This window comes from Salvelinus namaycush, chromosome 1, assembly GCF_016432855.1.
Source record: "Salvelinus namaycush isolate Seneca chromosome 1, SaNama_1.0, whole genome shotgun sequence".
Lineage (NCBI taxonomy): Eukaryota > Metazoa > Chordata > Actinopteri > Salmoniformes > Salmonidae > Salvelinus > Salvelinus namaycush.
In genome coordinates, this window is record NC_052307.1 from 26640261 (window position 1) to 26666209 (window position 25949).

At 47.4% G+C, this 25949-nt stretch overlaps 1 protein-coding gene across 1 annotated transcript in view; it reads right to left on the reverse strand.

The window, feature by feature from the left end:
* The window catches only part of LOC120051201 (tetratricopeptide repeat protein 28-like), a 370532-nt gene that overhangs the window by 12802 nt on the left and 331781 nt on the right, over positions 1–25949 (reverse strand). Inside the window, exons 6-13 of the mRNA XM_038997941.1 lie at positions 23073–23869; positions 22325–22869; positions 15707–16230; positions 10674–10783; positions 6801–6930; positions 6188–6406; positions 4446–4605; positions 2465–2605 (exon numbers count right to left, since the gene is read on the reverse strand). Coding sequence (XP_038853869.1) covers positions 2465–2605; positions 4446–4605; positions 6188–6406; positions 6801–6930; positions 10674–10783; positions 15707–16230; positions 22325–22869; positions 23073–23869 — 2626 coding nt within the window. The remainder of the gene's footprint in view (positions 1–2464; positions 2606–4445; positions 4606–6187; positions 6407–6800; positions 6931–10673; positions 10784–15706; positions 16231–22324; positions 22870–23072; positions 23870–25949) is intronic.

Below are 25949 nucleotides of genomic sequence, written 5' to 3' on the forward strand. Positions count from 1 at the left end.
AGCTGTGTGATGAAGAGAGAGTGATGGCTCCCTGCTTAGACGAGGTGAGCTGTGTGATGAAGAGAAAGTGATGGCTCCCTGCTTAGGCGAGGTGAGCTGTGTGATGAAGAGAGAGTGATGGCTCCCTGCTCAGGCGAGGTGAGCTGTGTGATGAAGAGAGAGTGATGGCTCCCTGCTTAGGCGAGGTGAGCTGTGTGATGAAGAGAGAGTGATGGCTCCCTGCTTAGACGAGGTGAGCTGTGTGCCACTGCCACGCTGAGCTGAGAGCTGTGGTAATGGCCGCCGTGGACCTATAAGCCTTCCACTTTGTTTACACACAGCCAGGCCCAAGCTCAACAGCGCACACTGCTACTGCTATCCATCTGCTGTAACAGCCAGTACCCCCCCCCCGACCCCCTCCATCCTGCCTTCCTGGTGCCCCCAAGAAACTGGCTCTCCTCCAGCCCCCTAGCACGCTCCAGTCTCTTTATCCCAGGCCCTGGAACAGGCCACCGAGGGAAAGCCAACAGACGTTTGTTAGCCTAACAGGAGGAGTGAGAGAGGAAATGAGGGTCAAGTGAAGAAAAGGTGCAGAGGGATAAAAAAGAGAGAAGGTTTGACCAAGAGAAAGGGAAATGGTGAGAAGAAAAGGCTAGAAGCAGAAGGCTAGGAGGTTAAGGGTATGTTCAGTGGCTCTTTTATCTGGGTGCAGGTTGAATGGAATGCACGTCAATAAGAGAGACAAACAGGAAGAGACTGTTGGACAAAGGTGGATATGTCCACTACCAACTCTTCACTAGGATCCAACTCAGTTGATTCAGTCATCTAATTCTATTGCACCAAACAAGCCGATAGACACCTAGAGAGGCTATCCTGACGTTCCTGTCTGTGTGTTTATAGGTTTACTGAGCCCTTCAATAGAGTTCTCCTTAACCTCTATACAATGCCTAGGAACATCTGAGAGAAGAGCTCTGTTAGTCCTTAGAAAGTGAGATTACAGATGAGGTAATCTCTCGTGGACAGATGTAACATAACTGGTATCGTAGCGTCTGTCAACATACTGTGGGTTGCGACAACTAACGAGGAACTTTGTTCATTTGATCACTGATCATTTGCACAAATCCGCATCTTTCGGAAGGGGAGGGGACATTTGGCACATAGACTTGCCTGTAGGGGGTGGAGCTACCGCCCTATTTCAGCTCCTCGTTCTAGTATTTTTCTGACCCCAGAACTTAATTAAGCATTTGACGCAATTACGCAAGATTTTAATTCTGGGTTTCCAAGATTAAAGATGAGGTGACGTTTAACCTATCAAATTAGCTAGCTCCTGTGTATATATATATATATATTCACTTTAGTAGCTCTCTCTAAAGATAGATGAGGTCAAAGATAATGTCAGACATTTAGACACCTTGGCACAATCATACTTTCACGCTCCAAATCCCTGTCTTTTGACCTTGTTCTTCATTCCATTGTTGATATATTATTTTTTTGTAATGTTTTTTTTTCTTCTAATAAAATCTATTCTCTGAATTAAAAGTCATTGAGGTAATAATGTTGCTCTCTCACGTCAACAGTCTTCAACTCAGACAGCAAAGGGCCACGTTGATGAGGAATAAAATAAGAGAGAGACCTTGAAGGCCACATTTTATCTTAATATCAAAACCCCAAAATGTATGACTTGAAATGACAATGAGCCTTTATTCATTTTCCTCTGCTTTAGTGAGATTGACGAGTGGCTCTTAAGCACAAGGGGCTTCATGATTCAGATAGTTTTTGGGGCCCAAAATAATGAGCGGATTATTACTGGCAACCCATTAAAGAGGCTTAATGAGCATGGAGACTCAATTACAGCTGGAATTACCCTCTCATCAAAGAGGAGCTCAACTGGAGACGAGGACAGAGAAATACGACCCAGACACGCGCACGCACGCACACACACACACACATACACACACACACGCGCACGCTTAAACACACACACACACGCACGCTTAAACACACACACACTTAAACACACGGACACGTATCGCCAATCAGTACAGTGTATACACATGCACTGAATGACAAAGTGATACTAACACAGACACACTCAGTCAAGTGTATATACCATCATTAAATCACACACACACAAATATGTACAACTGGGCTCCAAAAACAGATAGACTCACACTTGCATACAGTTCATGGGCACACACATAAACACACACTCATAATAGTCTAATGAAGGCAGAGAGCTGATACGGGCTTTTCCAGCTCTGCCCTGCTCAGCCAGTTTAATAAAGAGGATTCACATGCCTCTGCGATGGCTAAATAAAGGAGAAAACACAATTTTCCCAGAAAGCGAATTATTCAAATGAATTCACCTACCAAGCCGGATCCTCTCCCTCATCAGATAGCTTTCTTATTATGGAAATGTGGGGGAATTGGAGATGAACGATAAAGGCTAACTGGAGGCCAGTGTCTCACACAGTGTCTGTCTCACCTGTTGAAGAGGTTGTTTCTGGACACCATGCGGAGGAAGCCAGTGGGGTCAGTCACAGAGTTGAGTTTGTTGTTGAGCTCTTCAAACTGCTGGTCCAACAGGTCCCCTGCCTCACTCTCTGTCTCACTGCTGGAACAACCCCTGAGAGAGAGGGGGGGGGGGGGGGGGGGGAGAGAAGAAGGAGTGAGAGAGGGAGAGATAGCGTTGGAGGGGGGGTTTATACCATTAGACATACAGACTGCATGCGCACGCACACTCTTATTCACACACACACACCCGTCCAGCCCAGTTTCCCAGGCGTGGTCCAGGAAGGGCCCTAACAAGAAGCAGAATTAAATCCTCTTTTTCATATGCTGCTAATGCTGATCCAGCCAGCACCTAGCAGGGAGTCTGTTCTGTTCTTCCATCCTCTACCCCCTCTGTATCTACACCCCTCCTCTCTCCATACACACCTCTCTATCTATCCATCCCTCCATCCCTGCCCCCCTCTTTTACCCCCACATCTCATCCAAACTCCCCTCCATCTTCCTCTGTCAGCTCACTGCTCACAACGGTTCCAAGTTTAACAATGGGAACTGTTGCTCTCATCTAAAATCTCTCCCTCTCTCTTTCTCTCTCATTTCTCTCTCCAGTAATCCATATATTTGCGGTAGCCTTTCTCTGAGATCCCTTCCCATGAGGTCCCTCGCTGTCCACATCTGTCTAACACAGAGCGGCTGCACTCACACGCATGTTAGCAGGTGGGAGAGGTACATACTGTTCAGGTCAGACGGTATGGGGAGATGGGAAGTGGGGAAAGATACTCTATGGTTGACTGGATTTATTGATGAGGACTGAGGAGACACAGTCTTCCCAAATATGGATGCTGCCCTTTTCTCTCTCTCTGTTTCTCTCTCCCTCCCGCTATCTTCCCCTCACACTCCCCTCCCCTTCTCCGTATCCCTCTCTTTATCCTCTGTGGAGAGTGAATGGGGCGGTAAGTGGTGCCATATTGTGGCCAGCCAGGCGTAGTGGCATGTGTGCTGCTTCCCATTGGAGCGGTAAATGACTCAGTAATGGGGCAAGAGGGCATGGCAGGCTGGTGGGGGTGGAGGTTGGCAGTGGGCACACAGGCTGTCCACTATGGGCTAATTCCTCATTTGAGAAACATGTGCCCTCATGCAAAATGTAGGTTAATGATAGGGAACATTTGTGTGGAAGTTCAATGACACGAGTCGTCACCTGAAGTAAACCTGCAGTTTGATTGCTCAATTAATTAATTTGTCATTAACTGTTCTTTTTTCAAAGTCACTTCATATTCTACACAGTCTAACAAGTCTCCTCCAATCTCTGTATCTCACTCCATCCATTTCCCCCTGTATCTCACTCCATCCATTTCTCCCTGTATCTCACTCCATCCATTTCTCCCTGTATCTCACTCCATCCATTTCCCCCTGTATCTCACTCCATCCATTTCTCCCTGTATCTCACTCCATCCATTTCCCCCTGTATCTCACTCCATCCATTTCCCCCTGTATCTCACTCCATCCATTTCCCCCTGTATCTCACTCCATCCATTTCTCCCTGTATCTCACTCCATCCATTTCTCCCTGTATCTCACTCCATCCATTTCCCCCTGTATCGCTGCCTTCCTCCTTTCTTCAGCTCCATCTTCTTCCTCTCCTCGGCCCTCTGCTGTGTTTCCCTGTCTCCCAGTCCCAGACAGTATTTCTTAAGTGAGTTCAGTGGGCATCCAGAGGTCCATTATTCTGTCTCATTGGTTGTCAGTGGGGGCAGAGAGCAGTTGTTTTTTAGACAGGTAGCGGGGTCCTGTCATCACACCCCCCACAGGTGCACAATGACTCCCTGAGACAGCATACAGAACAGCACACTCTTCTATGAGCATCAGCCTGTCTCCACCCTATAGAATGGTATATTTATTCTGGGCTTTGAGTGTGTGTGAGTGTGTGAGTGTGTGAGTGTGTGTGTGTGTGTATGTTACCTGCTGTAGTAGGACTCTACTCCCAGGGCCTCCCGAGCACTGGCAATGTGCTGCTCCAAAGATGAGCCGCTGGCCACACCCCCTCCCCCACCCTCATGGAGGTCTGGCCCGCCCTCTGGCACGCCCTCTCCCAAGTACACCTCGTGGAACTTCAGGATGCCTGGGAGAGAGAGAATGAGAAAAGGAGAACAAGCTCAACATATTGGTCACATCACATTATGTCATGATGCACACAGCACTGTTGGACTTATTACACTATAATGAAAGTGTAATAAAAACGGTTTAGTTGACTTCACTTTAAAACAGCCCAACAAACAGACCATATGGAGAGATTTCACTCTGAAAACTAAGTTACGCTACACGTACGATCTGCACATCTGCAGAGCAAAATGAATAAAACAAATAATGTTCAATAAAATATAAGCGTGGCTGCCTGTGCCATCTGCTCCGTGCCATGGGAGCTGAGATGTTGGGGGAGAAGGGAGGGAGGAGGGGAGACTACCACAGCAGTGGTGGTGGTAGATACTGAGTGTGGGGGTTGAGTTTGGCTTTGAATGTGTTCAGATCTGTGAGTTGGCAGACAGGCTGCTCACCAGTTAAATGATTAGAGGAGTCCCTTTACTGACTAAGGGTTATTTTACCCAGACCCGGTTCAGTGTGTATGCCAGCAGTATACGAGTGAATGCCCGGGAGAGACTGGGACAGAGCAGAAGGCTAATTAAAGGACTGGTAGCCTCTCTTAGCCTCAGGCAAAAGGCAGCTCTTTCAACCTTTCATTCCCCTCTGCAGTATTACACCCATCTATATGTCTACTGTTAGGGGGGTCAGACACCCAGCTTTCATTCCCCTCTGCAGTATTACACCCATCTATATGACTTCTGTTAGGGGGGTCAGACAACCAGCTTTCATTCCCACTTTGTTGAGTAGGGCTAAAAGAGAAGCAAGGACTAGCAGTCTCCATGGCAGGAAGAGCTGTCAGTCAGGCCAGAGCAGTAACTGTGCTTCACAGCCTCCTCTATTAACTTTGGTGTGAGAGAGAGAGAGAGAGAGAGAGAGAGAGAGAGAGAGAGAGAGAGAGAGAGAGAGAGAGAGAGAGAGAGAGAGAGAGAGAGAGAGAGAGAGAGAGAGAGAGAGAGAGAGAGAGAGAGAGAGAGAGAGAGAGAGAGAGAGAGAGAGAGAGAGAGAGAGAGAGAGAGAGAGAGAGAGAGAGAGAGAGAGAGAGAGAGGCTACTCAATACTAAAGACAGCACAAACTAATGCACAAAGCTTGTTTGTGTGAGATTGTGTGTGTACGCACAGGAGTATGTGTGTGTGTGTTTCCCTGTTGACTTGTTTGTGCGGATGTTGATTGTGCAAGTGCTCTTTGGCTTTGTCACTCTCGGTTACCATGGTTCATTGGCAGGTGCCCTGGGGGGTGAAAGGCCAGGCGGGGTGGCACTGCCAGCAGTGGAGTGGCAGGTGGCGCTGCCGCCGCCTGTTAAAGAGGGCTTTCTTACCCTCGCCCGCCTCTGAACACAAGCCATGCCTTCCAGGACTCTCAGCTAAACAAAGCACAATCATGATGAAATTCACTGTTTGAGTGAGCGTGTATGTGTGTGTTTTGTGTCTGTATAATGTGTCGTATAATGTGGCATAATAGTTTGTACAGATTTATAGTCCCTTTACCCTTATAGCTCATTGTATCAGCACACAGAGGAACTGAGTTAGTTGTTCTACGCCTCCCTCTCCCTCTCAGGTCTTACCTGCTCCTGGAGCCAGCAGCCAGCTGTACAGGTACCCAGCAGCCATGGAGAAGTAGAGCACCAGGGCCCTCTGGCTGTTCACCGTGTCCAGGATGTGCTCCACTGTGACTGGGGTGTAGGGGTCTGAGTCCTGCTGGCCTGTCTGCCTCTCCACCAGCAGGTCAGCAAATGCTCGTGTCCGACCCCGCTCTGCCACCGCCAACGCCTCGTCATGGTGGCCTGGCCGGAAGAAGGTCAATGGTCAATATTGTATTTTTTTCGGTTTCTTTTTTTTCAGTTACATTTTTTAATTGAACCTTTATTTAACTAGGCAAGTCAGTTACCCCGGCCAAACCCTAACCCAGACAACGCTGGGGCAATAGTGCGCCTCCCTATGGGACTCCCAATCACGGCCAGTTGTGATACAGCCTGGAATCGAACCAGGGTCTTAGTGACGCCTCTAGCACTGAGATGCAGTGCCTTAGACCGCCGTGCCACTCGGGAGCCCCAGTTCATTATGGAGTGGTGGATTTTTTTTTTTTTACAGAAGACACAAATAAAGATGGAAATAGAGCAGAAGAGCAATCAAAAAGAGAAGTGAGCAATGGACAAAGAGAGTGTAAAGTGTGAGAACCTAGGCTGACGAGGACCCTCTGGAGTGCCTGATAGGAGGAAGTCTGCAGGTCAAACAGAGACAGTTTGTAGTCGGTGCTGTGCTGGGCCTCGTGACGAATGGTCTCAAACAGTGCAGACGCTCGGTAGAGCTGTAGGACAAATAACACACAGAAAAACATCAGATACATCCATATCCCTGTTGGCTGTAGAGCTCTCAGAGAGTTGCAGTAGAAGAGTGAAGCCACTAGATGGCAGCAGCCCCCATCAGTGTAAATTATGTTTGATATCTACACTGCTACCCCTCTCCTTCTTAACCTGATCAGTCCCAAGCCAAATCAGCCCATCAGTCTGGTCACTCATTTCAAGTATCTGCTTGGCAAGCTCTCATATTTAGTCTCACATTGAAGTGCTCTGCTTTTTTCTTTTCAGGACCAAATTATTTGACATAAAAAGTTACATTCATGGGCCTACCAGGTGGCGCAGTGGTCTAAGGCACTGCATCACAGTGCTAGCTGTGCCACCAGAGACTCTGGGTTCGAGCCCAGGCTTTGTTGCAGCTGGCCGTGACCGGGAGGTCCATGGGGCGACGCACAATTGGGCCAGCGTCGTCCGGGTTAGGGAGGGCTTGGCCGGTAGGGATATCCTTGTCTCATCGTGCACTAGCGACTCCTGTGGCGGGCCAGGTGCAGTGCACGCTGACCAGGTTGCTAGGTGTACGGTGTTTCCTCCGACACATTGGTGCGGCTGTCTTCCGGGTTGGATGTGCATTGTGTCAAGAAGCAGTGCGTTGTGTTTCGGAGGACGCATGGCTCTCGACCTTCGTCTCTCCCGAGCCCGTACGGGAGTTGTAGCGATGAGACAAGACATTGGGGAGAAAAAGGGGGTAAAAACCTTTTTTTTAAAGTTACATTCATGAGTTTTATTGACTAATGTCACTCCAAAAATGAGATGTGCCAATAACCTGATAAAAAAAAGTACAGTAAGTACAGAAAACTAGTCTGTGTGGAGTTTGTGACAGTAACTATGTGAATTTATTAAGCTCAGGTAAACATCAGGAACCATCACAATGCAATGATCTCCTTTGAAGAAAAACCCTTACATTGTAACGAGTCCTGCGGCATGTGAGCATCGTATAGCAAAACAAATCACCTCGGACGTGTTCGTGAGAGCCTTTCCATGGTGGGGTCATAATAGTCTGTAGCTTAAACCGTTTCGGGATGTCTCCTGGTTTCACAACCTGCACTCTACCTCAGCCTTCGTCCATAGCACAGGCCTGCGGCTGTTATGGGAAGTTCTAGGACAAATTGACGCGTCAAATGTCTGTAACAGACTCCTGGAAGTCTGTAGCTGAATCAGGCAACTCAGATCAGGCAACTCAGCCCAAATCATGGATCTGTGATATTGGGCCTGATGGACACAGCTCTGATATTCACCTCAGCTATCCTCCCGTCTCATCTCAAAGATGCTCCACATCTTTTCTCTGTTCAGTCTCAGACACTAACATCAGGCTGGAGAGGGAGAAGAAGAGGGAGAGACAAAGGTGGGAGGGCAGACACAGTGTGGGCGGAGGCTGTGCTGCCAGGCCAGGCCAGTCAGGAGTGCTGATTCATGGGAGTTGTTATTGGTTTCCTATTCCTCTTCTGTTGGCAGGCCTTCAAGAAGACTGAGAATGTTCCACCTCCACAGCCAGTCTGTATGAGTCCAGAAGTGAGATTGAACTATGCACACCAAACATTCAGATAGCTGCTGCCCTGGGACTGGCACATGGAAGGGATGGAATCGGGATGAATCAGGCATATGTGTGTGTGTGTGTGTGTGTGTGTGTGTGTGTGTGTGTGTGTGTGTGTGTGTGTGTGTGTGTGTGTGTGTGTGTGTGTGTGTGTGTGGTGAGTTGGTTAAAGCTATCCAGGCCACTAAAGTATGTCAGACGAGAGGAGAGAGAGAAAGAGAGAGAGAGCACTGGGAGAGCAGAGTGTGGTTGTGCAGCATTAGTGCTAGAAGTCCAGTCCGGGCTGTCTGATTCTGCTGATAGAGCTGCAGGCTGATTCCTGCAAAGCTAGTTCAATCTTTTGGGCACACAGACATCCCTTTAAGATGAAAACTAATTTCTCACACCACCTTCCCCCCGGGGCCAACCTCACCCTTCACAGATTAAAAGAAAACAATCCCAAAAGTGCTGTGCTGGCAATGTCCCGCCTCGATGCTGTAAAGCTAACATCAGAATAGGGGCCTAGGACATTTACACTGCCATGTATGCACCCAATATAACCCATGATTACCGTAACTTTTATCGGACATTTTCACACTGACAGTTGCACATGTAGACCCCATCACGATGCCTAAAATGACTCTCATCATGTCTTTTCCCCAGGGCTACGTTCACCCTCTCTGATAGAAGTTATGAGCAGTAAAACATCAAACCCACCACACTGTACTCAACATTCATCTATTAATCCCATGTGACAATATGAAACCATGTATTCATCACAAATCTGATTGAACCGTGGGCAGGTCACAGAGGACACGGCGGATCAGAGTGAGGGTGTTGAAACACAATTAGGTTTAAACGGTCGAACATGAGGTCAAGTCATCTCATTCCAACAGTACAGATGCTGTATGAATATTAAGTGCAGTAATATTGCATAGTGGGACATAGTTGGCTATGTAAATCAGCCCTGAAGTGGGTCAGGCTATTTACCAAGGTCATATAGCTTTACCACCAGCAGTAAAGCCCTCCCTGCTTCCTCATGAATAATCATCTAACCTATTCACTGAGGACAACTGCAGTGTGTCCTTTCCTTTCCCAACAACACACCACCATGACAGCTACACTGACTGGAGGAAATATCCCAAACACTACGGAGTTGCCTGGGGAAAGAACTTGGGTGTGAAATGACAAAATAGTGTTGCTTGGGCTAACATCTGTTTGGCTGTTAAGTCTGAGGGGTATGGGGATAAGGTCATTGTCATTGTAATAGAGATGAGAGATGAGAGATGAGAGATGAGAGATGAGAGAGAGAGAGAGAGAGAGAGAGAGAGAGAGAGAGAGAGAGAGAGAGAGAGAGAGAGAGAGAGAGAGAGAGAGAGAGAGAGAGAGAGAGAGAGAGAGAGAGAGAGAGAGAGAGAGAGAGAGAGAGAGAGAGAGAGAGAGAGAGAGAGAGATCCCTGTACATAGCTGATTTTTAAACCTTTTTGAATGCAATATTTACTGTTAAATTCTAAGTTTTGTGTTAATGTTGTTCTGTGTCTTCTCACTTTTGTTTATTTCACATGCATTGACAATGTAAACACATTTCCTATGCCAATAAAGCCCCTTAAAATTGATTTGAAAGAGAGAAAGAAAGAAAGAAAGAAAGAGAGAGAGAGAAAGAAAGAAAGAGAGAGAGAAAGAAAGAAAGAAAGAAAGAAAGAAAGAAAGAAAGAAAGAAAGAAAGATAGATACATTGGACTGGGTCAGCTCCCACTCAGCCCAGTAAAAGCTCTTCTCTGTCCTGGCACCGCAATGGTGGAACATCAGAGTCCCTGCCCATCTTCCGAAAACGTCTGAAACCCTACCTCTTCAAAGAGTATTTTAAATACTCCCCCACCCCCCCAAAAAAAACTAGCACCATGACTTTTGTGAACTAACAGTCACTATTTACCTTTTCTTACTAGCACTGCCTTTGCTGATAGCTACTTTACTGAGGAACATTTCTACTTCCTGTGACTGAGATATGTGGTTGTCCCACCTAGCTATCTTAAGATGAACGCACTAACTGTAAGTCACTCAGGATAAGAGGGTGAATAAAATGTCAATCTTCCACCTCCCCATCCACGGTCTCTCTCTACACACATGCAGATAGGTAACCCTGTGTATGTTGTGTGTGAGGAGAAGTTCATGTCAGACGTGTACCTGGTGCTGGGCCTCCTCCAGGTTCCCACTGGCCCACAAAGACAGCCCCAGACGATGTCGGATCTTAGCCTCATCCTCACGCCGAGCCAGCTGCTCCGCCAGCCGTAGGCCTGGAGAGAGAGACATTAGAAATAATTTAGAGCTATGGGCAGGCAGGTATCGTCCAGGGTAACAGATGTAAGCATGGTACTGATACTCTGACAGTGAACAAGCTTCAGTTGTAAAATCCCACTCAGTCTGGGCATCACACACAAACACAAACACACCCACTCCCAGACACACAGTACGACGCTGTTAGGGCACTAATCTGAGTGCCTAGTAATCAATGGTAAGGATCGAGTGGCTGAACAAACACAAACACACCCATAATGCTTCTATATAAAGCAAGTGGGAGACTAAGCAAACATAATATGTTTAATAGAGTCTAGAGACTTCTGTAATGTTCGATTACACATGGAAGGTATACACTCATACATTAGAGCAAAAAACAACACATATCATCCACTCAGCCACACACACACTGGAAACACAACACACACACACTGGAAACACAACACACACACACACTGGAAACACAACACACACACACACTGGAAACACAACACACACACACTGGAAACACAACACACACACACTGGAAACACAACACACACACACACACTGGAAACACAACACACACACACTGGAAACACAACACACACACACTGGAAACACAACACACACACACACTGGAAACACAACACACACACACACTGGAAACACAACACACACACACTGGAAACACAACACACACACACTGGAAACACAACACACACACACACACACACTGGAAACACAACACACACACACTGGAAACACAACACACACACACACACTGGAAACACAACACACACACACACACTGGAAACACAACACACACACACACACTGGAAACACAACACACACACACTGGAAACACAACACACACACACACTGGAAACACAACACACACACACTGGAAACACAACACACACACTGGAAACACAACACACACACACACACTGGAAACACAACACACACACACTGGAAACACAACACACACACACTGGAAACACAACACACACACACTGGAAACACAACACACACACACACACACACACTGGAAACACAACACACACACACTGGAAACACAACACACACACACTGGAAACACAACACACACACACTGGAAACACAACACACACACACACACTGGAAACACAACACACACACACACTGGAAACACAACACACACACACTGGAAACACAACACACACACTGGAAACACAACACACACACACTGGAAACACAACACACACACACACTGGAAACACAACACACACACACACACTGGAAACACAACACACACACACTGGAAACACAACACACACACACACACACTGGAAACACAACACACACACACTGGAAACACAACACACACACTGGAAACACAACACACACACACTGGAAACACAACACACACACACTGGAAACACAACACACACACACTGGAAACACAACACACACACACTGGAAACACAACACACACACACACACTGGAAACACAACACACACACACTGGAAACACAACACACACACACTGGAAACACAACACACACACACACACTGGAAACACAACACACACACACTGGAAACACAACACACACACACACACACTGGAAACACAACACACACACACTGGAAACACAACACACACACACACACTGGAAACACAACACACACACACTGGAAACACAACACACACACACACTGGAAACACAACACACACACACTGGAAACACAACACACACACACTGGAAACACAACACACACACACTGGAAACACAACACACACACACTGGAAACACAACACACACAGAGGCTAGAACCCTGTGTTGAAACTGTTCGTATAGCTCATCACACTGGTCCATAAACGTCTTCTGAGATTCGGACGAAACCCGGGGAGATTTTTGTGTTCAGTTAGCGTGGCTTTGTCAGATCACCTGGCGAGAATAACGTTTGTTTCCCCATTTCAATCCCTCAAGCGGTGATGTGTATGTCACATGTTTGCATGTGTCAACAGCCTGCCCGCCGACTGCTTGGTTTCACCCAATTACTGTGATGAAACAGACACTCCACGAAGGGAAATTATGAAAAAGGACAGACACTGGGCCACATGTCACCTACCAGGTGCTAACAGCACAGCAGGCAATCTTAGCTATGATTTGGGCTGCTAATAAGTCTGTGGCTACAAGGTTTATATTATGTAGGTAGTAGAATATAATGTATCTACTCTATTCCTCTGTGACTAGGGGAAAACACGTTTTGGTGGAGGGGAGAGAAAATGTGCCATGATATCAAGCAGCCCTCATCTCACTCTCCTCGCGTTTCTAGTCATTCCTGGAAAACAGTGTGTCTGAGTCTGACCCAGATAAGAAAAGAACACAGAGCGTGACCAGGAAGGAACACCCGACCTACACTATTCCTATTCCACCAGGCCCAGGGCTGCTCTGCTCTGTGAGTACACCCTCAGACAGACGGATGCCTTTGAAGCCTGCAACACTTCCCCCCTCTACTTATCTATCCTCTTCTCCCTCTCTTCCCTCTTTCTCCCTCCTCCTGCCCCTCTCTCTCTCTCTCTCTCTCTCTCTCTCTCTCTCTCTCTCTCTCTCTCTCTCTCTCTCGCTCACACTCCCTAACTCTCTCAATACGCCCTCTCTTATCTCTCTCTGCCCTCTTTCTCCCTCCTCCAACTCTCTGCCATTCTTTCAGAACTCTCTAAACCCTCTCCTTCACCCTCCCCGACCTCATCTCTCTGTTTCTCTCTCTCTCTCGCTGTCTTTCTCTCCCCTCTCCTCTCTTTCTCTCGGTCTATCTGCCCTCCACTAGTCTCAGTCCTACTCAGGTTTCATTAGAGTCTGGAGCTTTAGAGAGAGAACTGTTCTGCACCCTCACCATTCACATCTCCCTCCATCTCTCCGAGTCACTCTCACACACTCTCACACACTCCCTCCCTCTCCCTCTCCCTCTCCCTTTCTCTATGAAGAAGACTCATGATTAATCAAAAAACAGCATGTCTTTTTCTTATAGTGCGGTTGACACTTGGTAGAATTATCATACATGAAGATGTATGCATCTGCATTGCGTACTCTTGCTATCTCTTCCCACATGCATCCCTCTCTAACTGTGTCAATCTCTTGCCGTCACTGTCACTGTGACTGTCAGCGTGTGTACCTTCGGTGTGCCATGCAGGCACAGTGACGTAGTGGTTGGTGGCTGACATAAGGATGTGGTGGTGGCTCTGTGGCTGGCTGCACCCTGAAGAGCAACTAGAGAACACTTTAAAGGCTGCCTGACAGCTGGTGAAGAGATTCACTACAGCCCCCGGGGGCCCATGCACCCTGTGACACACACACACACACACACACACACACACACACACACACACACACACACACGCTTGCTGCAGGGCAATACTCTCTCTCTCTCATTATACAACGCATATATGCAAATATTTAAACACATGCATACACACTTCACAAAGCTACACACACACACACACACACAGTGTCACAAAGTGTCACCTAATTATAAATGATATAAACAATTATAATAATGATAAAATAATACTGCAGGCATTCACACTGCTGTGTCTCTCTCCCTCCTACTGTGAGGCATGTACACACACACACACACACACACACACACACACACACACACACACACACACACACACACACACACACACACACACACACAAACAACCACACGCATTGCTGAGGTCACATGCTGTCACTATAGGCCCTCGAGTGGTTCTCCTTTCATAGGCCTCCTTCCAATTCATCTTTTTTCAGGAAGCAAAAACAAAAAACAAGCAGTGCAGCATGAAAAAGAAAATGGAGGGGAAAAAAGGAAAAGAACTGCCAACTTTTAGGTCTGGGTAGGTTGGCCAAAAATAATTGGCTGTCAAGGATAGGGAAGGTAGTGTTCTTTTTCAAAGCTGGACCAAGGAACAATGTAAGGACAGAGCAGGGGACAGTAATGGGACATGGAAGAGATAGAGTGGCCTGCCTCCTTTGTTTCCATTAAAGCCCAACAAGCAACGACAAGGAACGATGTCTAGGTCACTACAAGCACTGGTGGCTTACAGGACAGGAGAGGAGAGGCTAGGGAAGGTATTTCTGTTCATATCTTCCTCAGAGGAGGAATGATGAAACAACCTATAAACCCAGAGAGATAATTCTCCCTGGATGGAAACAGGCTTTGGAGTGTAATGCCCTGGGTCTGCCTCACGCTTGTAAATGGAGCTGGTGGCCACCTAACAGCTTCCACGAAGCCTTGCACGCCCTCATCCCTGTGACAAACACTCCCTGCACTGTTACTGGCATAATGACTTTTAGACAGCCAGGGCTGCAGCTTTTTATTTCACCATTATCTGTAGAGGACAATGAGGTGTGAGAGGCAAGAGTCTGTCAGCCACAGTGTGTGAAAAGATCCTCTGGCAGCTCATTTGAAAGTGCCATCTGAGAGAGGGGATATAGAGGTGTGAAGAATAGGAGTCAGTAAACAGGCTAAATGCCTCACCATGCAGCATGGAGATGAGCTCACACACCAAATCATATACAAATGTGTGCATGCACAAACACACACATCACACACAAAACTAAAATACACAATGACAATGACACCCACACAAAAACACCCTCACACAGGCTAATAAAAAAATGGACAAATACTCACAGAAAAACACAAACATTACAATCACAAAATATAAGCCTATTGACAAAAAATGCAGCTGTTGGTAGAATTATAACCTGGCTTTACTTCAAGAATTTGCATATAGTATGTGTTTAATTCTTGCCTGTCAGATAGATATTCTCCTTTGGAAGCTGTCCCAACACCTTTCATGTCACTAAAGTCTATGTTGTCTATGGAGCACAGTATTATTATTAAACAGTATATATATCTATATGAGTAACCCATCCTCCCTTCTATTCCCTGACCCCACCACTCACCTTCCTGCAGATACATGACAGCCTGTGAGTAGTTCTGCAGTGCGTGGTGTGTCCTCCCCAGGCTACCGTAGGCCAGGGTCTTGGCTGCCAGGTCGTTGGTCTGAGCTGCAACACTCAGATGCTGCTCCTGGAACACTACCGCACGCTCATAGTTGCCCAGTGACTCATAGGTGAGGCCCAGGTTGCCATAGGCACGGCCCTGTCGGGCGGGGCTGCCCGTCTCCTCTGCGATCTCCAGGTCACTCTGGTGGCAGCGCAGGGCTGTCTCATACTCCCCCATGGACTGGTACACCACGCCCAGGCCGCAACTAGCGTCGCCCTCTAGTGGGCGGTCCTGGGTGTCGCGGGCGATGCCTAGCTGGCGCTCAAGACAGGAGATGGCCTGTTCATAGTTCCCCAACTGGCTGTGGAGCGCCCCCAGCTCCCCGTAGGCCTGGGCCTTCCCGCCACACTCCCCCAACTCATGGGCCACCACCAGCCGCTTCTCAAAGCAAACCAGGGACTGCTGCAGGTTACCCATCGCCCTGCAGGGGGAGACACAGAGTCAGGGCAGGACGAGGGGGAGTCAAACAGTGGGGAAGGACCGAGATGTGGGTCAACTGGGAAGGCAGGGATAGAGTTAAGTTGACTACATTATATGCCTACTAAAACACCCTGTAATTGCCATCTGGTGCTATGAACAAACAGACTCACTGTCACCCTGTTCATCTCTCCTTATCTCCTATCAGGGGGATAGTAGAACAGCTTTTATCTAATCTGCACATATGGCCACATTGTGCAATAAGGGAAGAATGAGGAACACACATTGCATTGTCACAAGAGCAGGAACTATGCCATTTGCCAAGGTCTGCATCATTTCAGTGGTAATGAATATTCAGATTCCCAACAAAAAGCACAGCAGATGACTCTCTGAGGAGTGTGTGTGTGTGTGTGTGTGTGTGTGTGTGTGTGTGTGTGTGTGTGTGTGTGTGTGTGTGTGTGTGTGTGTGTGTGTGTGTGTGTGTGTGTGTGTGTGTGTGTGTGTGTGTGTGTGTGTGTGTGTGTGTGTGTGTGTGTGTGTGTGTGTGTGTGTGTGTGTGTGTGTGTGTGTGGCAACGTGCATGCCCTGCCCACCTGAGGATCTGTCTTTTTCAGTCATCTACTTCCTGTTTGAAGGGTGCAAAATCCACTTGATTGATTGCTTTCATTTTACTCCTGTGACTCTTTCATATTCTTGCTTGTGCCTGTCGTATTCCCCGTTAACATTACGACCGCGGAATCGTTTGTAATGACCTGTCAAACACACTCCGGTAATGGCCGAAATGGGCTCAATGGAATACACTGTCTTTCCGTTTAATCTAGAAAAACGTTAAAGCTTTGTCAGGGATTTAACGCACTTTCACGACACTTACATCACAAGAAAAGAGAAGATAACTTTATTTTGATGGGTGTTTATTTTTTGGATGGAATAAAAATAAAATAAAACAAAATTATACAGTTGAACTGTTCACAAATGAGATGGGCTGAAATGAAAGCAACTTCCGAAAATGAACACTAGAATTATAGTGATATTGTTTGATCTCCCAAACAATGTAAAGTATGTATAGACGTAATCTAGAGTTGATTTTTAAGCCGATGGTATCCTGCTATGCACATACTTGTTGAATTATGCAAGAGAATGTGACAACAGTAATGAGTTAATGAGGCAGTCTAGACAGTGCAGGTAGGGTAGACAGAGGAAGTGTTGTGGTTACAGCTCTGTTCCACCCTTTTATGTTAATGTCTCGGCAAAATCCCTCAACTCATTATTTGTCAAATCAAATCAAAGTATATTGGTCGCGTACACAGATTCTCAGATGTTACCGCAGGTGCAGCGAAATGCTTGTGTTTTCTAGCTCCAAAAGTCTAGTAATACCTAGCAATAAAAAAAACAATACAAACATAATCCAGAAAATACTAAATAAATAACATAGGATGAGCCATGACTAGAATACAGTATACACTGAGTGTACAAAACATTAGGAACAACTTCCTAATATAGAGTTGCAACCCATTTTGCACTCAGAACAGCCTTAATTCGTCAGGCATGGACTACAAGGTGTCGCAAGCGTTCCACAGGAATGCTGGCCCATGTTGACTCCAATGCTTCCCACTGTTATGTCAAGTTGGCTGGATGTCCTTTCGGTGGTGGACCATTCTTGATACACACGGGAAACTGTTGAGCGTGAAAAACCCATCAGCGTTGCAGTTCTTGACACACTCAAACCGGTGCCCCTGGTATCTACTTCCATACCCCATTCAAAGGCATCTTTTGTCTTGCCAATTCACCGTCTGAATGGCACACATACACAATCCATGTCTCAATGGTCTCAAGGCTTAAAAATATTTCATTAACTTGTCTCCTCCCCTTCATCTACACTGATTGAAGTGGATTTAACAAGTGACATCAGTAAAGGATCGATCATAGCTTTCACCTGGATTCACCTGGTCAGTCTATGTCATGGAAAGAGCAGGTGTTCCTAATGTTTTGTACACTCAGTGTATACATATAAGGTGGGTGAAACAGTATGTAAACATTATTAAAGAGACCAGTGTTCAATGACTCAATGTATATAGGGCAGCAGTCTCTAAGGTGCAGGTTAGAATTCCCGGGTGACTATTTAACAGTCTGATGGCTTGGAGATAGAAGCTGTTTCAGTCTCTCGGTCCCAGCTTTGATGAGCCTGTACTGTCTCCGCCTTCTAGATGGTAGCGGGATGAACAGGCCGTAGCTCGGGTGGCCGAGGTCCTTGATGATCTTCCTGTGACACCGGGTGCTGTAGATGTCCTGGAGGTCAGGCAGTGTGCCAGCGGTGATGGGTTGGGCTGACCGCACCGCCCTCTGGAGAGCCCTGCGGTTGTGGACGGTGCAATCGCCATACCAGGTGGTGATACAGCCCGACGGGACGCTCTCAATGGTGCATCTGTAGAAGTTTGTGAGGATTTTAGGGGACAGGCCAAATTTCTTCAGCCTCCTGAGGTTGATAAAGGTGCTGTTGCACCTTCTTTACCACTCTGTCTGTGTGAAGGGACCATTTCAGGTTGTCAGTGATGTGGACGCCAAGGAACTTAAAGCTTTTGACCCTCTCCACTGTGGCCCTGTCGATGTGGATGGGGGCGTGCTCTCTCTGCTGTCTCCTGTAGTCCACGATCAGCTCTGTTTTGTTGACATTGAGAGAGTGGTTATTTTCCTGGCACCACTCCACCAGGGCTCTCACCTCCTCCCTGTAGCCTGTCTCATCGTTGTTGGTAATCAGGCCGAACACAGCAAACTTGATTGAATTGTCCCTGCCAGTAAAATATTTGATGTGTTATAATTTAGTCAATATCTGATGGTTTATAAAAATTCTAAACGGTTCGAGTATCTTTATCCATTGTCTGTTGCAATTGTTTTTAAAACCTTTTAACAATTTCGATGACCATTGTTAATATGTGTGTAGGGGGAAGAGGAGGGGCTGAAGGGGTAATGATACAATGGGTTGGGGGGGGCTAGATAATATAATTCACCCTCCTCACCCTCACCCATTCACCCTTGGCCTAGATGGGATGTCACATGGACACAGGTTCTGTCTATCTCTGTGAATAAGCTTACACACTGGCTAAGACCTGCATTCATACCACGGTTTTGTTCTCTTGAATGCTTTGCACATGCTGCAGAAACCTTGCAAATAGCCAATTTTCACATTCCCCGGCAGAGCAACAATTGCTCGATGTCATTTGAAAAGGACCATTAAAAGAATAAAAGGCTTGAGATTAATTAATGTTGTGTGTTAATGTGAGCTGGTTGAGTAAAGTCTCTGGGAGAGAGAGATGGAGCGCGAGAGTGCGAGGGGGATAGAGAGAGGAGGAAGTGAGGATGATAGGAGTCAGATTTACATTCTTCCCCAGTCAGCTCATGCATGGCTAATGCAGGGTTCTGTCTGATTGTTATGGTGGCTTGCTGTTGATGCACAATAAGAGGGAAAAATATTCTTTGAAATTAGGACTCCGTTGCTGCCATCGTGTTTTGTTTCGCCCTGTATTCTATCAGGATGTTATCAGACTCACACGGGGGGAGAGAAAGTGGAGAAAAGAGAAAGAATGTAAAAGGTCGTCTCGAATTAACTGCGATTCCCCCGGTTTCAGACGTCTGTGTGCCAAAGCCTCTTTGCAGACCGATCAGCTGGGGGCCAGTAGGCTCAGTGCTGAAGCAGCTAGCACCAGCCTCACTCAGCCTCAGGATCCTCAACACCGACAGTCAAGGTGTCTCTAAACTATGGTGGTCCTGAAGTGCAAGTGCCAGCACAAGCAAAAAAAACAGCAGCGGGCACAAAAAGAAAAAAGATTATGCAAAGTACGATTACTATGATTATTAGCAAATTATCTGTCACAAGCAACAACCAGAATAAATTGATATCCGCAGCTTATTCAAAGGCAGAATGTTTTTTTTTATCTCTCCAATTTTCGATCTTGTCTCATCGCTGCAACTCCCCAACGCGCTCGGGAGGCGTCCTCCGAAACATGACACGCCAAACTGCGCTTCTTAACACCCGCCCGCTTAATCAATGTGTCGGAGGAAACACCATTTAACTGACGACTGAGGTCATTCTGCAGGAGTCCCGGCACGCCACAAGGAGTCGCTAGAGCACGATGAGCCAAGTAAAGGCCCCCTCCCGGCCAAACCCTCCCCTAACCCGGACAATTCTGGGCCAATTGTGTGCCGCCCTATGGTACTCCCAATTACGGCCGGTTGCAATACAGCCCGGGATCAAACCCGGGTCTATAGAGACGCCTCTAGCGTTGCAATGCAGTGCCTTAGACGGCTGCGCCACTCGGGAGGCCCATGCATAATGGCTTTCTGATTGCAATGGTGGCTTAGGTGTATTAGAAATATGATGCCTTTAAATTTAAATAGAGTTAAATAAAGGTTAAATAAAAAAAATATTATTAACCGAGAAAAAGACAAATTCAAGTTCTATTTCTACTTTCATCAGCAGGACTCTTCATCTATGATTCAGATATTAGCTTTTCGTAACAGGCAATCAGAGATTTCATGGTTTTAGAGTGCTTTTCATCCAACCACAGATTTTCATTATAAAGCTACAGCACTGTTCAGTGGGGAGCTGCAGAGACACCCTGTATACCCAATCCAATCCTTTAGTGACACTTTATTCCAATCACTACTTCAAGAAGAGGACATTTGGACAGATGACAGTGCTTACCTGGAACAGTATCTAAGTGGCTCATTCAGTGGGAAAAGTGGAGTTACTGCAGGGAGTGAGAGAAACGCCAATATTCTGTATGATGTTAGGGCTAAAGCAAATTAGCATCATTTACCTACTGAGTGACCTGATACGGAGCTACTCTACATGACCAAAAGTATGTGGACACCTGCTCGTCGAACATCTCATTCCAAAATCATGGGAATTAATATGGAGTTGGTCCCCCTTTGCTGCTGTAACAGCCTCCACTCTTCTGGGAAGGCTTTCCACTAGATGTTGGAACATTGCTGTGGGGATTCAGCCACAAGAGCATTAGTGAGGTCGGGAACTGATGTTGGGTGATTGGGCCTGGCTCGCAGTTGGCTTTCCATTTAATCCCAAAGGTCTTCGATGGGGTTGAGATCAGGGCTCTGTTCAGGCAAGTCAGGTTCTTCCACACCGATCTCGACAAACCATTTCTGTATGGACCTCGCTTTGTGCATGGGGGCAATGTCATGCTGAAACAGGAAAAGGCCTTCCCTAAACTGTTGCCACAAGTTGGAAGCACAGAATCGTCTAGAATGTAATTGAATGATGTAGCATTAAGATTTCTCTTCACTGGAACTAAGGGGCCGAGCCCGAACCATGATAAACAGCCCCAGACCATTATTCCTCCTCCACCAAACTTTACAGTTGGAACTATGCACTAGTGCTAGTAGAGTTCTCCTGGCATCCGCCAAACTCAGATCTGTCTGTCGGACTCCCTGAAGGTGAAGTGTGATTCAGCACTCCAGAGAACGCGTTTCCACTGCTCCAGAGTCCAATGGCCGCGAGCTTTACACCACTCCAGCCGACGCTTGGCATTGTGCATGCGGCTGCTCGGCCATGGAAACCCATTTCATGAAGCTCCCAACAAACAGTTATTGTGCTGACTTTGCTTCCAGAGGCAGTTTGGAACTCGGTAGTGAGTGTTACAACCGAGGACAGACGATTTTTACGCGCTATGTGCTTCAGCACTTGGCGGCCCCATTCTATGAGCTTGTGTGGCCTACCACTTCACGCTGACCTGTCGTTGCTCCTAGATGTTTCTACTTCACAATAACAGCACTTACAGTTGACTGGGCAGCTCTAGCAGGACAGAAATGTGACAAACTTACTTTTTGGAATGGTGACATCCTATGACGGTGCCACGTTGAAAGTCACTGAGCTCTTCAGTAAGGCCATTCTACTGCCAATGTTTGTCTACGGAGATTGCATAGCTTTGTGCTCAATTTTATATACCTGTCAGCAACGGATGTGGCTGAAATAGCTGAAACCACTCATTTGAAGGCGTGTTCACATACTTTTGTCCAGTGTATAACCAATCACATTACAGGTTTCTAAGTGTGTTTAGTAGGGGCTAATGAGCAATGTCACTGACCTGTGTCCATTGCCCAGACCTCGGTAAGCCTTCTCCTGGTCCTGCATGCGGTTCAGGCTCTGGGCCACAGACAGGTACTGGTCGTAGTATTTAATGGCCTCCTCAAAGTCTCCTAAGGCTTCGTAACAGTCTCCCAGGTTACCATAGGCCCTGCCCCGGTCCAGTACGGCCTCGTTGCCACTCAGCTGCTGCAGGGTGGCCAACTGCTGCTCCAGGTAGCCTATAGCCTCCTCCATCACCCCTACGTTCATCTTGGTGATGCCCATGTTGCCGTAGACCTGGGCCTCTACCCCCGGGTCCTTCAGTCTGCGGCCCAGCTCTAGCTGCTCCTCGTAGCACTTGAAGGCCATGGCATACTTCCCCAGGGCCATGTAGACAGCTGCCAGGTGGCCGTGGGCTTTACACTCCCCGGGAACATCGCCCAGCTCCTGGTACACCTCCAGCTCCTGGGTGTGGTAGCCCAGGGACTTGTCGTACTTCTGCACCAGTCTGTAGGTGGCACCCAGGGAAGCGTAGGCGCACGCCTCCATCCTGCGCTCCTTCATCTGAAACAAAGCACAGACAGGATTTCAGTGCATCAGCAAATGAGCAACAGCAACAGTATTACATTTTAACAACCCTGCCTTTCAAAATCAATGGAGTGCTTGACTTACTTACAGTATATCATGCTAATCTCTCTTACTGTATGCAGACAAAGTGGAGACCTATCCTGTGACTATGACTATAATCAGGACCTAGTGAATCTCACCTGGTGAGCCAGGGCGAGCTGCTGCTCATAGAACTGGATAGCTCCGGTCACATCCTTCTTGCAGACAAAGATGTCCCCCAGGTTGCCCAGGGCTCTGAAGCGGGCCTGTGCATTATTAAGAGACTGGGCTAGAGAGAGCAGGTACTTCTGACACTCCTCTGCCTTGGTGAAGTTACCCAGAGCCTTGAAGGCCAGTCCAAGGTTACAGTAGGCCTTGGCCTGGCTCAGCTTGTCATGCAGGTCCTTAGCCAGAGCCAGGTCCTGCTCATAGTACTTGACAGCGTCCTGGTAGCTTCCCAGGCAGTAGTGGGCGTAGCCCAGGTTGTGGCAGACTTTCCCCTCACTCTCCATGTCCTGGAGGTCAGGGGACAAGCGGAGGTACTGCTCGTAGTAGGGCACGGCTTGGGGGAACTCTCCCCGGGAGCAGTGGAAGTTCCCCAGGTTGCCCAGGGCGCGAGCCTCACTCTGGACGTCTCGCAGCTCGCGGGCGATATTGAGGTGGTTCTGGTAGTGCTGCAGGGCGCGGTCGTGCGCCCCCAGAGCCTGGTAGGCCACGGCCAGGTTACCATGGGTGGAGGCCTGGGAGGCTCGGTCGTTGACCTCCATGGAGATCTGTAGCTCCTGGCGGTGGTAGCGCACGGCCTGGTCAAAGGCCCCCAACGCGTTGTAGGCGTTGCCCATGTTACCGTAGGCACGGCCCTGAGCAGCATAGTCAGTGAGCTCCTGGGCGATGGAGAGGTGGGTTTTGTGGAGTTTCAGTGCAGTTTCATAGTCCCCTTTCATCTGGTGGATAATGCCTGTGGACAGGGGAGAGGAGAGAGGGAGAGGAAGAGGGAAGAGGCAAGATTAATATCCCATTCACAGGAAAATAGAAGTTCACTTCAAGTGCCTCATCAGACAGCCACATTATGTAGAAAGCAACAGTCATTTGGTAGTTAAAATATGCTTCTGCTGAGCCATCTGTTCCCTGATCAGGGAACACACGTTCCACACAAAATATGGTCATTAAAATTAAGCACAATCACACAGTGTTATAAAGACATCAAAATGGAATCATTAGATTTTCTAAACTCTTTGATGATTGTGTCTTGAAAGAATATCAGCAAAACCAACCACTTTTCCGCAGGGACCGAAACAACTGAGAAGGAGGGAGAGAGAGAACGAAAGAGAGAGAAAGAGTGGGCCAAGACGATTGAAAGCTAAGCTAACAACTTCTCAAAACTGAGATGAGTGTACAAAATAAATAACAGAAAACTCTGTGTATTGATGAGCGTATGATCTTTTATAAAACGGAGCAGCCATTCATCTAACAGGACTGGATAACTGTGGCTCCCCTGCATTGGCATCAGTGTGGGCTAATGGGCCTGGGAGATAAGGGGAACCAGCCCTAACCAGCCACACCACTCAGAGGGCACTGGGATGGGGATGGGCCAGCCTTGGCCGGGGTGTGTGGGGAACAGGGAAGTGGGACAGGAGAGGGGGACGTTTGTGGGTTGTGGTGGGAACTTGATGGTGCCACTGGGATTAGAGAGCACCATGTGCGTTTTCTGACTTTTCCCTACCAGAACCTGCCACAGTACTGGCGCATGCAGAGGCTAAATAAACAGATGGTAAACAGCCAACTTAACAAACCCAAAATGACATGACTACTGGTGCTATAGATGTGGAGCCCATTAGAGTTGTTTGTTCAGTTAAAAGCCTTTCATGGGCCTCCCGAGTGTTCGCAGCGGTCTAAGGCACTGCATCGCAGAGCTAGAGGCATCCCTACAGACCCGGGTTTGATCCCGGGCACTGTCGCAGCCGGTCGCGACCGGGAGATCAATGAGGCGGCACACAATTGGCCCAGCCTCGTCTGGGTAAGGGGAGGGTTTAGCCGGCCGGGATGTCCTTGTCCCATCGCGCTCTAGCGACTCTTGTGGCGGGCCAGGCGCATGCACGCTGACACGGTGCGGCTGGCTTCTGGGTCAAGCAAGCAGTGTGTCAAAAAGCAGTGAGCCTTGGCAGGCTCGTGTTTCGGAGGACGCATGGCTCTCGACCTTTGCCTCTCCTGAGTCCGTACGGGAGTTGCAGTGGTGGGACAAGACTGTAACTACCAATTGGATATCACAAAAAAGGGGTAAAAATAATATATATATATATATATATATATAAAAAGCATTTCATTAGGTCATTGGGATGCCTTACTAGCCAACCTGGACTCAGGGCTAGTTGGCTAACGTTAGATAGGCTAAGAGTTAAGGGTTGGCTAACATGCTAAGTAATTGCAAAGTAGCTAAAAAGTAGTAAGCAGTTGCAAAGTTGCTAATTAGCTAAAATGCTGAGATTTGAACACGTAACCTTTCGGTTGCTAGATGTCCGCATTATATGCCTACCCATCCACCCCAACCAACCACCGTACTTTCATTTTTCCCTTAAGTGACCGTTGTAACCATACCAAACGTAACATATTATACTAATTTGAGTGTCCCAGATTTACATTTACTATGTTACATCTAGTCTATGAGATCAGGCTGCACTAGGCAACAGGGGCTCTGTTGGTCTGTTGGTCTATAGTTGGCCCACTGGGTTTGCATATTTTGTTTACACAGTATCAGGCTCCTCTGAGGCGTCACTTTTTTAGGCAGCCAGATTTCAAGGAATAGAAGAGGAGGCTCAATGCTTTAAGGGTGTTAAGGGATGTTTGGTATTTTATTAGGATCCGCATTAGCTGTTGCAAAAGCAGTAGCTACTCTTCCTGGGGTCCACACAAAACATGAAACATAATTAGAATGACATAATACAGAACGTCATTAGACAAGAACAGCTCAAGGTGTATAAATCCAGGTATCAAGGAAAGGGGATTGGATGGCAGCATCAAAAATAACCTATTCAAAATAT